This window comes from Macaca mulatta, chromosome 3, assembly GCF_049350105.2.
Source record: "Macaca mulatta isolate MMU2019108-1 chromosome 3, T2T-MMU8v2.0, whole genome shotgun sequence".
Taxonomy (NCBI): Eukaryota; Metazoa; Chordata; class Mammalia; order Primates; family Cercopithecidae; genus Macaca; species Macaca mulatta.
Genome location: NC_133408.1, coordinates 143,353,966 through 143,371,401, shown reverse-complemented (window position 1 = coordinate 143,371,401; position 17,436 = coordinate 143,353,966). Strand labels below are relative to the sequence as shown.

The window sequence follows — 17,436 nt, the reverse complement described above, 5'->3', positions numbered from 1 at the left end:
GCTTGAGACCAACCTGGCCAACATAGTGAAACCTTACCTCTACTAAAAATACAAAAAAAAAAAAAAAAAGCCAGCTGTGGTGGCAGGCGCCTGTAGTCCCAGCTACTCAAGAGGCTGAACACAAGAGAATCGCTTGAACCTGGGAGGCGGAGCTTGCAGTGAGCCTAGATTGCGCCACTACACTCCAAGCCTAGGCAACACAGCAAGACTCCACCTCAAAAAAAAAACAAAAAAAAAAGTAGACGATTGGCAATTTGGCTGAAAATGAGGGTGGTTTTGGTGAGGTGAGACCACCTGAGGCAGCTTTGTAGCACAGAAAGCTTCTTGCTCAATCTTTGGAGTCAAGAGGTCAAGGGAAGACAGATTACTGTGACATGAGAAATAAATCCTGGGCAGTTTAAAATTGAGGCTTTGAAAAAATATCACTATACATTATATATGTGTGTGTGTGTGTGTGTGTGTGTGTATATATATATATATATATAGAGAGAGAGAGAGAGAGAGAGAGAGAGCGCTGTGGATCCAATGAATATGTACCGTTATTATTTGTCCATTAAAAAAATTTTTTTAAAAATAGGGAAAGAGAGAGGTAGGCACCCAGAGACAAAAGGATTATAGATTTTCTCTCTCTCCAGATCAGGGTGTGTTTATTATAGGCTTCCAGTGCCTTGCAGCCAAACACCACCAAGAACACGCCTGGTTGAAGTTGAATAGCTTAACAGGTTGGTTTAGTGCTTGTTGCAGTGTGCGAGAAGGCAAACCATGGGGGAACCATGGGGCATCTCAAGAAGAGGATGTTACAAAAGGAATTGTTATTATAAGATTTGGGCTGGGCAGGGCGCGGTGGCTCATGCCTGTAATACCAACACTTTGGGAGGCCAAGGCAGGTGGATCACAAGGTCAGGAGATTAAGACCATCCTGGCTAACACAGTGAAACCCCATCTCTACTAAAAATACAAAAAAATTAGCTGGACATGATGGCACACGCCTATAGTCCCAGCTACTCAGGAGGCTGAGGTGGGAGAATCACTTGAACCCAGGAGGCGGAGATAGCAGTGAGCCGAAATCATGCCACTGCATTCCAGCCTAGGTGACGGAGTGAGACTCTGTCTAAAAAATAAAAATTAAAAAATTAAATTGAAAAGATTTGGGCTCTCTTTGGTGGTTAAGGTAGGGTTTAAGAAAGTGGAGCTTTGCTCTGGACTCGATGCTGTCTGGAAGTGGGAACAATTCTGTGGTTAGGTATCTCAATAAATCTACCCTAAGGGCAGACTAGAGCACGGCTACTGCTGTAATTGATAAAGCAGCAGCAGTCGCTCCTACGAGCCAGGAGAGAGGGTACTTGGCACCTTTGTGACTTGGACAGTGCTGAAGTTGTGTCTGTGTTGAGACAAGATTAAGAAATAGGTGTGTCTCTATCTTGATTCATCACGGTCACAGAGTAACCTTGTCTGAAGCTGATGTTCTGTGAAATTGTTTATGTTCAATAGGAGGACACCAAGGCCCAGCAGGGATTGCCAGGCCAGGTTCTGGATGTCAGAGGCTACTTTTTTCTTAATTGAGGCTGAGGAGAGAATGCTAGTGATTTACTTTTGGATTTTAGCCTTTACGAGGGCTTTGAAATCATGGAGAAGTGGATTGTCTTATTTGCGCTGCTATAACAGAGTGCCACAGACTCGGTAATTGATCAGGAACAGAAATGTATTTTCTCACAGTTCCAAAGGCTGGGAAGTTCAAAATCAAGATGCTGGCAGGTTTGGTTGTCTGGTGAAGGCTGCTTGAAGCTTCTAAGATGGTGCTTTGATGATGTATCCTGCTGTGTCCTCACGTGGTGGAAGGCAAAGGGGCAAGCCAGTTGAGCGTGAAGCCTTCTTTATAAGGACCTTAATCCCATTCACAGGGGGAGTAACCCTTATGACCTAATCACAGCTTAAAGGCCCCACCTCTTACTACTGTCACGTTGGCAACACCTGAATTTTGGAGGGGACACATTCAAATCACAGTGTGGATTCAGGCTTTACTTGTATGACCTTACTTTCCAGAGTCCCTGGCGCAAAGCACAGATTCAGTACATCATAAAGGGAAGGGATTTTGCTGAAGCAAAATTTTATTCAAGGTTGGTTTGTATGAAATAAAAAGCATAAGTAGATCAGTGGGGTAAAATTATGAATGTTGGCCGGGCGCGGTGGCTCAAGCCTGTAATCCCAGCACTTTGGGAGGCCGAGGCAGGCGGATCACAAGGTCAGGAGATCGAGACCACAGTGAAACCCCGTCTCTACTAAAAAGACAAAAAATTAGCCGGGCGCGGTGGTGGGCGCCTGTAGTCCTAGCTACTCAGGAGGCTGAGGCAGGAGAATGGCATGAACCCACGAGGCGGAGCTTGCAGTGAGCCGAGATCGCGCCACTGCACTCCAGCCTGGGCGACAGCGTGAGACTCCGTCTCAAAAAAAAAAAGAAAAATTATGAATGTTTAATTTTTAAAAAATGTATCTCTATTTTGTAATTTGTTTACAGTGAACTTACATTATTTGTATTATAAAGAAATAGCACACATTTCCTCCAAAAAGTGTACATATGGGGTTAGACTTAGGAAGGAGGAGGGACGAGTCTGCGTGGCAAGGGGAATAAATCCCTTCTCAAGAATCGAAGGAAAATTCTGAATTATAACTCCAATGTCTCCTCCTATATGATCCGCCTGACTCCCTTAACATGCTCTGTTTCTGTTGTGTCATAATTATTTGTTTAAACACCCATTTCCCCCAACTGAGAGCTTTTTGAGGGCAGGAACCATGATTTAACTTTTTGGTTTTTTTAACGTTTAATCATGCTTGGCGTGAAACATAGACTCAATAAATGTTTGCTGAATGCTCAACTTAAACATTTTACAATTGAAAAATCACCGTCCTTACTGAAAAATCTTTAACCCTGAATGTTTGCTATGGACCATGATGAGGCAGTGTGGCTGCTACTAGCAGTGTTGCTCACACTGATGTCTGGTTGTAAAATACATGTACCAACATATTAAAAATTATTGAAAATTGTTCATGGATTTTCATGTAAGCTGTAAGGAGTCCCCTTAATGTTCTTGGAACATAGAACAGGTTTAGAGATTTTTTAAATATATCTCTGAGGTTCCAAGTAATCGTAAACACATCCCCATCTGAGTTCTGCTGTCATGTCATGGTGCAGACAAGGAGCTAGAGTTTTCCCATCTTTAGTCTGGGGTGCAGGGTTGGCTGGCCTGTATACCCTCAGTTGTTTTGAAAGTAAAAGATGCTTAGGTTAATTCACTAGCTATAAAACAAAAAGAACTGAAATTATTCAATATTTAGTACTAAACAAAAATTACTTAATGCTTACCATGTGCCAGACTCTGTTCTAGGCTAGGTCTTGGAATATGCCAAAAAACAGAGCAAAGATCTCTGCTGCCATGAAGCCTACATTGCAGTGAAGAGGAGACAGACAGTAAATATGAGACATAAGAAATGACTAAATGTGGTACCATGTTAGAAGGTGGCAGGTGTTGTAGGGGGAAGTAGACCACTAAAATATAGCAGGTAAAGAGCGTACAGTTGGGTGGAGGGGGAAGAGGCTGATTGCAATTTGGCAGGTAAGGCAGGTAGACTCACTGAGAAGGAGACATTAGAACAAAGATCAAGAAGGGGATAAAGGAGTTAGCCCAGTGACTATCTGGGGAATTGTCTGAAATGTCAGTAAGTGATTTTAAAGATAAACATCGTGGTGTTTTTTGAAGTACTGTTAGAGGTGACCAAAACAAAGAATAGAGACAGTATCAGAATAGACTAAAAACTTGAAAGGAACTAGGAGAAATCAGTTTTTTTGCAGAAATTATTGCTGAACTACCTAAAAAGAGCTGCAGACCTAATACGTCTCTCTCTGAGCCACATGAGTACTATTGAAAATGTTAATGTGAGTGTGGTATATATAGACTTAGGATGAGGACTAGTATTTGAATTTATGCTGTGATCATGTACCTATAGGTTCCTTATCTGTGGATTAGTGATGTAGCCAAACAAGTTAACTTGACAAAATATACAGTGCTCATGAGTGGCAGGCCTAGAATTCCAGTCTCTGGACTCACAGCCCAATGTTGGTTTGATTATACCAAGTAGATTCTTAAAGTTAAAAAAAAAAAATTAAACATTAAAAACCCTCAGGAACCACAGCCCTAATAAACAAGATTATTGCTACTGCCTAAATTCCCCGAAAACCTTGGAAAGAACACATATACTCTTCGGTGCCCTAAATCTACACAGTTAAGGAAAAAAGGATGTGAGTGCATCAGCATTACTGCCACTGGTCCAGCAGCATGCACACATCACATTGAAGATGGAGCAGGGAAAATAATCGTGTGTGTGTATATTCATTGGCCTGTGGGCTTCTTGGCATACCCTCTTCAAACACACACATTGATTATTTAGCAAGACCAGATGGCAGGCTTAGTGGCCTGACAGCAGTCATGCCCTGTAGTGCCCCCAAAGGGCGCGTGCCATTTATAAACCACCCTGGAATTCTCTGTTGTTGTGTTGATGGAAGTGGCTATAACTAAAGGCAAACGTTTTATGTCAGGAGGAAAGAGGTCAGGCTTACAGCTGGCGCAGAAAACCTTGACTGCTTTTTCTGCCAGCTTAGCAGTTTTTCAGCTGTTCATCACTCTCAGAACAGTGAGTGGTAGAAAGTGTGGCTATGCTCTCTAAGGGCCCTTGGATCATGGTGGTAGGCAGCATATATGCTTCATCCCAAATGCAAACTCTTTGCAATTTTTAAATCATTTGTATTAAGGATTGGTGAAAGTTTAAACTGTGAGATGGAGAGGGGAAGAGGAGAGTTTAACAAGCAAGTCCATAAAGTGAATGGGGTGTTTAACCTCCTTTGATATTTTTTAGCACTTTAAGTGTAACTTTATACCCAAATATTGTAAAAATTGTAGATCAGATCTACCAAAATCTTCTCTTGGCTATCCTTGGTTATTCAACAGTTTATATTACTAAATATCTTTCCAATACCCTGAAATGCAAAGTCTTTATTAATTCAGACTTGTTTCTCTCTCATTGTTAGAATTGGGTTTTAACATACCTACTTTAATTGCTGAAAAGAAAAATAAATACTGATGTATTTCACTTGAATGTGCCCAGTGTTAAGCATTTGCTAGTCAAAGACATCTGTGCTCCCCTGGGCTATTTTGTAGCTTATATTTCATTTCAGTGGTTACAGCTCCTGTTCATGACATCCCTAGGCTTTGTGATTTATAAACAAAGAGAACTGAATTAACAGGATCAGGGAAGACCATCCAGGACCCCCCGATCTTGCTTCAAGGTCTTACAAACTACCCAACAAAGCGAGAAACTAAAGCCCTCCTGGGGCTATGGCAGGCAGAAAGTATCCCTAAGTGATCTGAAGACAAGCATATTAAGGGGAATGACAAAGAGCTGATTCACATGACCATAGTAAAATTTCTTGCTAGTGACTCTGGGGGTGGGTCTGATTATTCTTTTGATTTCCTAAAGAATGGTGTTTTGGACTGGTGCTGTTTATCCCAAGGTGATTGAACATAGATTTAAACAGCCTTCTTTTCAGTTCTGAGTGCTATATACATTCCCACTTGACAGCTTTATCTAGTCCAAAGTCAAAATTCCTAGATTTATGCCCAAGAAGAATTTTGCATTGAGTTATTTTGGGTGCCCATGGAAGAATTCTTTCTACACATGCTGCTGTATAACCTGCTTGATTCCTCCATATTTTGAAGGACAAAGACCAAATCTGGACCTATACAATCACTTGGGGAGGGAGAGCAAAGCTGTTACAAACATACATAACTCATAATTTTGTTTGGCGTGAAATATTATTCATCCAATTTATTAATCCACATTATTTTTAATGCACATGTGAAAATTCAGTTGTTTCATGTAAAAATTAATATAGATTTTTTTTTATAATCAAGTTTTTAAGAGTTGGAGTTCATTGGTATTAATATATATTGTGCTGTATCCCCAGTGGGCATATGTGAAACACTGTACCAGACCCCAGGGGAGGTGTGTGGCAACATAAGGCAGTCTCCCATCCCATTGCTAAGATGCTTATAGTACAGATTTACTAATGCAAACCCAGAAGAGAAGGACCAAAACACATTTGCAGAAAAATATGAACTTAGTGGAATGGTGTTCCTCTCATCTCCTTTAAGGCCTTGCTCTAATAATTGTGCTTTCTCTTTCTCATAGCTTCAGTGTCTTCCTCTTCAGTGGCCACCTCCTCCTCTGTGCTTAAATATGCTGAAGCCACTGCTACTTTCACAAGTATTTCATCCTGAATGTCCAGTACCCCCGGCCGTGTTTCCTTCTTATACTCCAGCTTCTTGAAAGAGCAGTGGTGTCGCCAGGCTTTCCTCCTAACCCTGCCGTCTGGCCTCTGCCGCCAGCACTCCCTGGAAACCATCATCCTCAAGGTCACCAATAACCTACTAGGGTGCCAACTAATCCAGAGGACTCGGATCCTCACCCTACCTGACTTCTCTTTTCTTTCTCAGTTTCCATAATGAGTTGTTCTTCTTCCCACATCATACATTCTGGGGTTGGGCTTCTTTTTGCAATTTTTTTTTTTTTTTTTTTTTTTTTTTTTTTTTTGAGAGGATTCTCACTCTGTCACCAGGCTGGAGTGCAATGATGCGATCTCGGCTCACTGCAAACTCCGCCTCCCAGGTTCAAGCAATTTTCCTGCCTCAGCCTCCTGGGTAGTTGGGACTACAGGTGCCCGCCTCCACACCCGGCAGATTTTTAGTAGAGATGGGTTTCACCGTGTTGGCCAGGATGGTCTCAATCTCTTGACCTTGTGATCCACTCGCCTCAGCCTCCCAAAGTGCTGGGATTACAGGCCTGAGCCACCATGCTCGGCCTTCTTTTTGTGCTTTTATATTGTCCCTGTTGAACTTACTCACACCTATAATTTTCATCTCCCTAAATCTCCACTTGCTTGATGCTTATACAAAGAGTCAAGAAGGTAAAATGATTGGGAGCATAAAATTTGCAGTCACCTGCATACTCTTGAGTTAGAATTTCTGCTCTGGCACTTTCTAGCCATGTAATCTTTCTGAGTCTCAATTCTCTCATCTGTAGAAAAGAGAAAGGGATAGTTTCAACTTTTTTGACCACTTCATACCATTCCTAAGAACTGGTATAATATTCTGTGCCCAGAAGGAACACCATAAGATTGTGAGGATTATATCGTGATGAAGTGCATAGCATAGTGGCTAGCACATACTCTGTAGATACTAGCTCCCACTACTATTACTGGACACTACATTTGGGTGTCATTTAGGTACCGTGAACTCAATATATTCTAAACTGAACTTTCCTTCCTCCCAAATCTGTACCCCTCTGTTGCAGTTCTGGTTAGCACCTTCATAATCACCCCAGTCACTAAACAGAGCTCTAGGTAACACATTTCTTTACCCATTCCTTTTTGTCATCCATGTCTATACCCGGTGTGTCTAAGGCCAATTTACATAATATCTCTTCAACCAACACTTTTCTTTCCATACCTACTGCCATTTTTTTTTTATTCAGGCCTTTCACACATTGATCAAAATGTTCCTGGCCTCAAACCCTATAACTGCCCTCTATTTCCCCCCAGTTTAGCCTGGCTTTCAGGACTTCCCTGATCTGTCCCACCCCTCTCTCTCTCCAGCCTCATCTCCACATCCATCACCCTCACCTGACACCAGACTCTCTATTTCAGCTGGAATAAGTACTTCCTTCATCAGAGATGCCATCCTGACCCTATCACTGTGGCTCATGATGCCAACTCCTTTCCCCAGTGTACCTTCCTCAGTACCTCCTCTGCTGTCTAACTGATGAAGCTGTGCTCATCCTTAAAGATCCAGCTCAAGTCTGTCCTCCTATATCATCTTTATTTAGGTATTGTACACTCTTTTTCACTGATGAACTTTACTAGGAGTAGCTTAACAAAACTCAGAGTTGGATAGATGGTATTTGAAATGATGTTTGCTTTATTGCTCAGGGTCCTCTATGAGAAACTACAGAAGAAACTTGTGTACAGTCTGTGTACCTGCAATAACTGTCCTTCTCCTGAACAATATGTGTTCTTTAAAGTTATGAACTCTTCTGTTTCTGTAACTTTATGGCTTGAGAACCAAATTGAAGTCCTGAGGGGCATGCATCTTGCATACATATCTCAACACGGCATGTATTATTTTTCCACCCTTGTTTGTCATCTTTGATTTCCCCCCCCTTTATTGTCTTGTTCAGCTGTCTGCCTTTTTTGTAAACTGCCTTAAGTCTATCTTAGAGCAAGACAGATTGTATGTAAAGGAAAGTGAAAAGAAATATGAAGAAAAGTAAAGGAAGAAGATGACATATGTACAAGCAATAAGGAAGAAAAGGAACATAGGAGATGATTAGAATTTTCTAACAACAATGGTTTTAGTAATATTGCTTGCTGATCTTATCAGAATCCATTCAACTAGCATATTTGGAACTGCCATGTATGAGACATTGTGCTCAGCATTGGGAATGCAGAGATATTCAAGATAGAGTCTCTCTACTCACAGGAATTTGCAGTTTGATCAACTCTAATAGCTACTGTCACCCTTAAGATTATGACTGAGATAAAGAGAAGAAACTTTTCCCCAAAAGGGACCCTTTCCTCACCCATGAGAAATTAACTATTGTAGTTTGAGTATCAATTAAGCTTCTATGTACTTGAGGTACTAAGCAAAGTACTTCAAAATGTCGGTGGGTTAAATGACTGGAATTTTATTTCTTAGTCATAAACCAGTTTGAGGATGGGTGGTCTAGGGCTGGCAGAGTGGTTCTGCTGTGCACAGCATGTAGCTTCCATATCTTGGAGCCAAGCTTGCTGCTCCAGCACTCACCACCTCCTACAGCAGGGAGGGGAAAGGGCCAAGGAAGCATGCCCATTCCTTTAGGGCATCACCCAGCCCTGAAAGTGACCTTAGTCACTTCTGCTCACCTCATATGGGCAGAGCTTAATTCCTTTGTCACAGGAAGCTATAGGGGAGGCTGAGAAATAAAGAAGTAAAAGGAGAATAGACATTGGTAAATCTCTAGCAATTTCTGCTGATGTTAGCAACAAAGTTTCTTCCTTCTCCTCCACTTCTTCCTCCTCCTTCCTGTTTTGAGCCTTATGATTTTCTTTTCAACCTCTGAATGTTACTTAAAAGCCATACATTCTCAGGTTTTGGGTCAATTTATACCTGCATTTCTCACATCTGCTCCATCGATGAACTTCATCTCTTCAAGTTCTCAAAGGTCTAGAATTTTTTTAAAAGTTGCTACACAGCAACAATTTTTTAAAAATTAAAATTTGGCCAGGCGTGGTGGCTCATGCCTGTAATCCCAGCACTTTGGGAGGCTGAGGCGGGTGGATTGCTTGAGTTCAGGAGTTCAAGACCAGCCTGGGCAATGTGGTAAGATCTTGTCTCTACCCAAAAAAAAAAAAAAATTACTGGTCTTGGTGCTGCATGCCTGTAGTCCCAGCTTCTTGGGAGGCTGAGGCGGGAGGATCGTTTAAGCCCAGGAGGTCAAGATTGCAGTGAGCCAAGATGTGCCACTATACTCTAGCCTGGCCAACAGAGCGAGACACTCTCTCAAAATATAAATAAATATAAATATAAAAATGTACCAACAATTCAAATGATACTGTTTTGCATTCTGATTTTTCACTTAAAACTTTTATTTATATCATAAGCAAATTTTTGAAAAATGTATGGATATCTCCCCAGAAAAGGTGGGGACATGAGCATGGTAAGACAATAAGCCATAATTTTTAATGTTTAAGGCCCCATTATTTACAGCTCCTATTGGAATCTTACCTGAAAGAGCTCTCTATCTCCCAGTGCAGGTTATAAAGATATATTTTCATTTTGCTCCTATTTCATTTATTTTAGAATATGAAAGATGATAAATTGTTATGCGACACAAGTTGAGGTGGAAAATCAAAGAGAAGGAAGAGAAAAATAATCCCTAATATTGCTGGTTCTGTGTATAATTTAGCTGTCTCTGAATATTAAGTAATCTTTTATACTGATCATAAGTATGTTCCTGAACACAGGGAGAACTGTTTTCACTCTAAATTTATAACATTTTTGGAAGCTTAATTATCATACTTGAAGGTCAAATGGTGCTTTATTGCAATAAAATACAAAAAGTAATAAAGAAATTATTCCTGGGGAGATGAAAGTCTAGGTTCATAGCTCATTAAATGCTAACTTCAGAGCCCATGTCTAATTTGTCATATTTAGCTTTGGAAGTTTAATACATTTGAATTTCAAATTAGGTGAGGAGATACCTGAGGCAAAACTACCTAGGGCCTTTGAATTCTAAAATGATTCAGGAGCTATAGTCCCCGTAACATAATACCTGTATTTGGAAGAATTGCTTGCCATCTATATATAATGCTTGTCTGACCCAAAGGCTTTTTTTTTTTTTTAAGTAATCAATAATATTACCTCAAAGCTCATTTACCACCTCCTCAATTCATTTTTAGGCATCTTTTCGTTTTTCTGATCCACATATTTACATCTCCATTCTTTGCACTGAGTAATTTGTTCAACAAGTTGGCTGAAATTTATTAGTACTACTATAATTTGGAGTCAGATGATTACTTTAAAATTTCCATTCAAAATAAGTCAGTTGAAAGAAAAAAACACATCTGTCAAGAAAATAACCTTTTGGGGGAATTAAACACGACCTCATTCTTTCTAATATGCCTACTTCAGGCTGCTGTGATCTATGAGATTCTGGCAAGTTCAACTTTTGAAAGAGCATATGCACAGAAATGCTTCTTAAGAAATGAAGCGGCCTGTTTCCCTGTAGCAGCTCCCTATTGCTGGAGAAGGAGAAAAGTGCCCAAGATCCTTTCAGGATATTTGGTTTTTTGGGCGCGACACAAATCGAGGTGAGGGAAGAGAGAGGAAAATCCCCTGAATCCCTGCAGGATTAATTTATTCAAAAAGGAAATTAAAAATACTCAATATGCAAAAGTCTTGTGAAGAAAATGAGGGAAAACCACAGAACATGCCAAAGGCCGAGGAAGATCGCCCTTTGGAGGATGTACCACAGGAGGCAGAAGGAAATCCTCAACCTTCCGAAGAAGGTATAAGCCAGGAGGCAGAAGGAAACCCCAGAGGAGAGCCGAATCAACCTGGCCGGGGATTTAAAGAGGACACACCCGTTAGGCATTTGAACCCTGAAGAAATGATAAGAGGAGTAGGTGAGCTTGAAAGGCTTAGGGAAGAGATAAGAAGAGTAAGAAACAAGTTTGTGATGATGCATTGGAAGCAAAGACATTCACGCAGCCGTCCTTATCCTGTGTGCTTTAGGCCTTGAATTCATTTTTGCCTAATATTAAAATCTGGCCCCAGCTTTCTTTCTGTTAGCATTTTCTGATGTATCTTTGACCTCCATTTTACTTTTAATAATCTGATGAAATTTTGTTTTAGATAGTTTCCTTGGTACCAGCACCTCATTGGATTTTGGATTTTGACCCATTTTCCAGGTCTATTTTTCAATTGGAAACTTTCACACATTTGCATGGGAATGTGTTCATTCCATGTTGTAAAGTGAAACATAACAGGTTATGGCAAAGCAGCATATTTAATATCAGCTCACATATATAGGATAAAATTCCAAACTTTGTGTGTGTGCGTGTGTGTATACATACATCCATATAACATATATCAAAAACTTAACCAAGCTTATTTCTGTGTGGTGTGAAATTTTATTTGTTTTCTTCTTTTTATTCTTTTTGCTTATATTATATGTGCTTTTTAATGAACACGTGTCTCACACACAAAAAGAATTAAGGATTTTTTTTTACAAGTAAGAGTCAAATAATTTGCAACCAGCTTATGAGGGCAATGGGGGCACCTAAACTCTTGATGAAAGAACAATAAAAAAGAAATGTAAACCTCAAATTACCTCTGGATCTCTTAGCCAGAGGAATAAACTGGCAATTATTACAGATTTAAAAAAAAAAAAAAAAAAAAAAGAAATGAAGCTTTTTTTTTTTTTTTTTTTTTTTAACTTTTAGCATGTAATTTGTCTCCTGGACAAATTGAATTGATGATGGGAGGAATTTAGGCTTCAATTTAATATTGAGATACCATCTAAGGATCCACGTTTATAATATTTATTTTGAAAGGCCCAATAGTTTAAGCTATTAAAATGTTATTAAGAAAAGTATGACTGTGAGCACAATAACCAAATGTAGTCACAGAAGCTAATGTGGAGATACTTGCTGCCTGTTTTAGTTTACAGAGATGTTCTAACTTCCATTTCTGTCTGCAAAGCTTAGCTGATGCTAATGCAAGAGAAACTGTCATAAAGATAAGCCACTCATTATAATCTGTGAGATGCGCTAAATAATTGGAGGTAATTTTGGAGACAAAAATACATTTAGTAAATTAAAGTAATGTTCACAAAGTAAGTCTATCTAATGACAAGCAATACATTAGTTGCACTTTAAAATTTAAAAAGTGAGTAAAAAGTGGTTCTTCTCATACTGCGATGAAGGCCAGATTAATTCACACTGAGTGAAAATAGTGAGTTTTTAAAGATAATTTTTCACCTTTCCCAAAGATATTCCTTGGGAAAAGACCTACAACTCTTCTGGCTAGAACTGTCTCCAACACAGAGACATGTTAACATATATGAGCTAAGAGCTTTCCATCATTTATTCAAAAAAGTATCTGCATGCACTTTTTCTGCTTTCATTTTAAGTGAAAAAATAGTAACCTTGTTTAAAGAGACCAAGAAGCATGTTATTCCTTTGAAACTTTTGGTACTGAATTTACTTGCTTTCATGTTAGGCTCAACCAAGCCTTGTGATGTGAATTGCTTATCTTATGAACTGGGTCTTTTCATGGCTGTTCCATGTAATAATCATTCACGCTCACTATTTTTTGAATAATTATCTTTATCGAATCTGCATTAGTACAGAGTTCTTGTGTTCATTCAAGGCAGTTCCAGTCTCTTTCTTTTGCTAACTTATGGTGATAAATCATTTCAAGAACAGTGCAATTGAATTTTTTAAAAAAGAAGTTCTATAAGCAATCTATTTTTTTCAAACTTTGAAGTACCTTCCAAAAACAATGATTGTTTACTTTTATTCTTAGCATGTTTAAGCTTATTAATTTTAAAAATCTATTTTTGTCCTCTTTGCATAGTCTGTGACATCTTAGTAAAATACATATGTAATCTTCAGGTCACTTAATAGTACTCAAGCATCTAGGAAAATGCTTGGCTAAGGAAAGACTTAGAATGTTGCTGAAGCATATCATTGCTGATCTAAATCTTTGTATTTTTCCAAAACATCATCTGGATAGGCCCCACTGGAGAGAGAATTTGGAGGACAAATAACTGTTAAATGGCACTATCACAAACATCAAAAAGAATCTGGAAAAGAAATCATAAGTACACATTTATGAGTTGTTTTGACACTCATAAGAACATTTATTTACTTATCTAGTGTGAAAAGATTGTATTATGCTGAAAACTTTAAAGTTTCATTTTTTTCTCATTTAACTGCTCTGCTCTCAAGAGGGATTTGACTTATGAAATTAAGTAGATTCTCATTTATCAATACTTTCCTAGTAAAAATTGCTGCCAATTTATATTGATAGTTTTAAAGAAGTTTAGCTTTTTCAACTAAAAACAAGTCAAAGTAGACTAGGCTTTCATTCTGAATCCCTTGCTGGAAAAAAAGCTTTTAAAAAACCTGGTGATTTTAGTGAGATTCTATTGTAATTCCTCCATTCTGTTGGCTTGCTTTTACTTGTTTTTTAGGCAAAGTAGAACCTTCATTTTAACTTACCTGTGTAACTTTTTATATTTTATCTGTGGTTTTAAGTAAGTTAATTCAGTCTGAGGACATTTGGCTTACTCTTTAAGTTATCATGATATACCTAAAGTCAATTTCCAATTCAGTCCAGTTGCTTGAACTTGATCAAGCTTTACAAAGGATATGGTTTCTGTAATGTTTGTGAATTTCAATGGCATTGTATTTCTGGATAAAGATTACAGAGATTTATGGTTATTCTGAATGAGATTTAAAGTTCATTGAAACACAAATACATTCACATGCAATTTATAACAGGGAACTCTTAACAGAATTAGACATTCCTAGATTCATCTCAGCTGAACATTCATTCCTAGTTGAGCATCCTACCTTATAGAAAAAATATTCACTTCTGATAAAATGTAGGAATTCAGTTTGATTTATACAAACACTTGATTCCTTATTAAATCATTTATCTTTCTATAAGTTCCTTCCAGCCTCTACGTACAGTTTCATGGGTCTCACCAATGAAACTAAAATAGGACCATATTATGAAGCTTCCCCACAGTGATCTCTCTGGGTACAGAACAACTCCAGCCTATCTTCTTCTCTCTTCAATTCAATGTCCTCTGACAAGTAGCACCATCCCTAGTGCATCTTCCTCTGTGCATACCTTTGGTCGTCTGACCTGATCTTCTTATCACTACCACAGAAATACCTGGAAGAAACTGCGATGTCTTTTACACTTCTGTTAAAGGTGTATTCCATCCTATTCTTTCTCCAAAACCAAAACCTACTTCTTTAAGAACTTTCTGTTGTCTCTCATCCTCAGAAACCAAAACTCCCTAGTTTAAGCCATCTGACAATTTTATGTCATTGCTAGATTTTAATCATGCAATTTTAGATTCAAAGGAACTGAGAAACTGGGCAAGATGCAAGGTGGGGTAGGGCATTCTAGGGTCCTGGGAGAGGCAGAAAATCAGTAACAGACCAATAAATGTTGAGATAAAAACATACGAGCAATCTAGAAAAATTCAGTGATTCAATCTAGAGCTAGTTCAATGGCAGAGGAACAGGAAAGGTAGACTTGGAGATTGCCATTGGGTAAGCACTTGGACAACTGACAAATGAGGACCTGTCTAGCAAGCATGCATTTTGCATTTAATAAAGGAAAGAGTAAAGGCCTTTATGCCAAGTTCACATAATATACGAACTTAATAATTCACTCATAGTCACTAGTATCAGGCAAGGCAGGTACTATCCAAATGGGAGTATACTAAATAATGTTGAACTATATCATTCTTCCTCAGGCTACTTTAATTTTTCTGTGGTGCATTTACCTCAGTAAATGTGAAAAGATGGTGAACTTCCTACAGGCTTAGAAAATTTGTTTAGACTACATAAAACTAGATTGATATGGTCACTTATTGAGAAATGATTAAAATAAACTTCCAGGCGCAGTACTTTACTAGCTTTTGGCCCATTTTTAAACTACATATGTGTGAATCTTTCTCAAGAAAATTTGTACTTTTCCTTTCATTAAGTTTTGCATACTAAACATGTTTCTCTTTTTGAGGAAATAATGTTTAGTTATCTCAGAGAGTAGACATTTTTGTTAAAATATATTAAAACAATTCTTCCTAACTAGTGATTTACAATATGATGTAAATTTGTTGAGTTAAGTTAAATCCAGGTAAACACTGACTGGGTGTTGAAGCTCCCCAGACCACTTATAATAAAGGACTTTTGGACAATGTTATGTGTCTATTCTGTCATTATTTTAAGGCTTGGATCTTCAATTATTTTCTGAAATATCATAAAATACATTACAACTAAGAAGTAGCTTTCAAATCAATTTGTTATTTATTGAGACACTATCACCAGCTTTGGCTGATGTCTTGGGTGGACATATTTTCTGCTCTTGAGGAGCCTATTTCTTCTTCAGAGCAAAGATAAGTACTTAACACAGAGAAGAGTTCAGCATGCTATAACAATAAGCAGTGGATTGTGTTGTTTAAACCAGTGAATTTTAAATCTGACTTTCCAGCAGAATCAGTCAAGGAGGTTTTAAAAAATACAACTTCCGAGCCTCCACCCTCAGAGATTCTGACTCAGTGGGTCTTTCTAAAATGTGATGTAGGTGTTTCAGTGAAAGCTCCCATGTGCCCAAATAATTTAGCAAAGGTAGATGTCCATTTGAATAAACAATTTAAAGTAAAGCATTTTATAACTTACTCCCTTTATTGGGTTGAGGCCTTAGTCACCAAAGTCATTTAATGTAAAGTAGGCAACAATATTTCTGCAGATATTTTGTTATACATATCTAACCATTGTATTGCATGGTAAATATTTCTAATTAATAATTGTCATAACTTTTCCTACATTTAATTTAACCAATTTATTTCAAAACCTGTGAAATAATTTGAAGTTCCATATTCTGTAGACAGGTGTTTTTCCTTTCTTCTTAACACTTTATAACATGAATACAGAGAATCCCTTTTGCAATATAGCTAACATTAGGCATGGTAAACTATCATATCTTAAGAAACAAAACAAAACCCTTTGGTCCTCATCTCCATATAAGATCTCATTTCTCACCTTTGCAGCTAACCTTCTAGAAGGAGCAGTTTGCACAGTAGTTGAGTCTAGACTCTGAGGCCAAAATCCCTGAGTTCATCTATAGACACTCCTTAGCAAAGTGCCTTACTAGCAGGGTGTTCTTCATAGATATCAGCTTTATTAAGATTATTTTGGCCTCTCCTTCAACTCTTTTAGCTCTTAAAACTCTTTCTTTTTCTTATTTCCTTAATGGAATGCACTTTTACTCAGTCACCTTTGCTAGCTCGTCTTCTTCCACCTGTCCGTTAAATATACATTTGACTCCACATTTCACTTCTTTCTTTTTATTATGTATTTAGAGACAGGGTCTCACTCTCTTGCTTAGGCTGGAGTGTGATGGTGCATTTTTAGCTCACTGCATCCTCAAGCTGCTGGCCTCAGGTGATCCTCCTGCCTCAGCCTCCTGAGTAGCTAGGACTACAGGCTGCACCACCATGCCCAACTAATTTTTCATGTTTTTTTGTAGAGACGAGGTATCTTACTATATTGCCCAGGCTGATCTTGAACTCTTGGCCGCAAGTAATCCTCTTGCCTCAGCCTCCCAAAGTGCTGGGATTATAGGCATTAGCTGCTGCTCTCAGCCTCACTTCTCTCTTTATACCTTATGTTCTCTCTGAGTGACTCGGTCTTCCTTTTGTAACTCCACCTCTCCTACTTGATAATGATTTCCTAATTGATATACAGTGCAAATGTCCCTCCTAGCTGTAGTTCAGCACTGTGTAATAGAAGTATAATGTAAGCCCCATGTGCAATTTTAAATATTCTAGTAGCTACATCTAAAAACCGGAAAGAAATAGATGAAATTAATTTAATAATGTATTTTATTAACAGAATATGTAAAATATTAAACATTTTGATATAATGTGGTCAATTTAAAACTACTAATGAGATATTTTACATTTTTTGTACTAAATCTCCAAAATCTAGTATGTACCTTACACTTATAGCACATCTTAAGCAATATTGGGCTTGTATTAAGAGTT

The 17,436-nt window shown here is 38.3% G+C and overlaps 2 protein-coding genes across 2 annotated transcripts in view; both read left to right on the top strand.

Moving 5' to 3' along the window:
- The window catches only part of RELN (reelin), a 510,458-nt gene that overhangs the window by 209,949 nt on the left and 283,073 nt on the right, over positions 1–17,436 (top strand). The window lies entirely within an intron of this gene.
- On the top strand, positions 10,857–11,495 carry LOC696504 (transcription elongation factor A protein-like 8). The gene has a single exon (XM_015134581.3). The coding sequence runs from the start codon at positions 11,032–11,034 to the stop codon at positions 11,383–11,385; it is 354 nt and encodes a 117-aa protein (XP_014990067.2). The 5' UTR covers positions 10,857–11,031; the 3' UTR covers positions 11,386–11,495.

Coding starts and splice junctions, on each gene's coding strand:
- LOC696504 (XM_015134581.3), top strand. CDS start 11,032: ATGCAAAAGTCTTGTGAAGAAAATGAGGGAAAACCACAGAACATGCCA.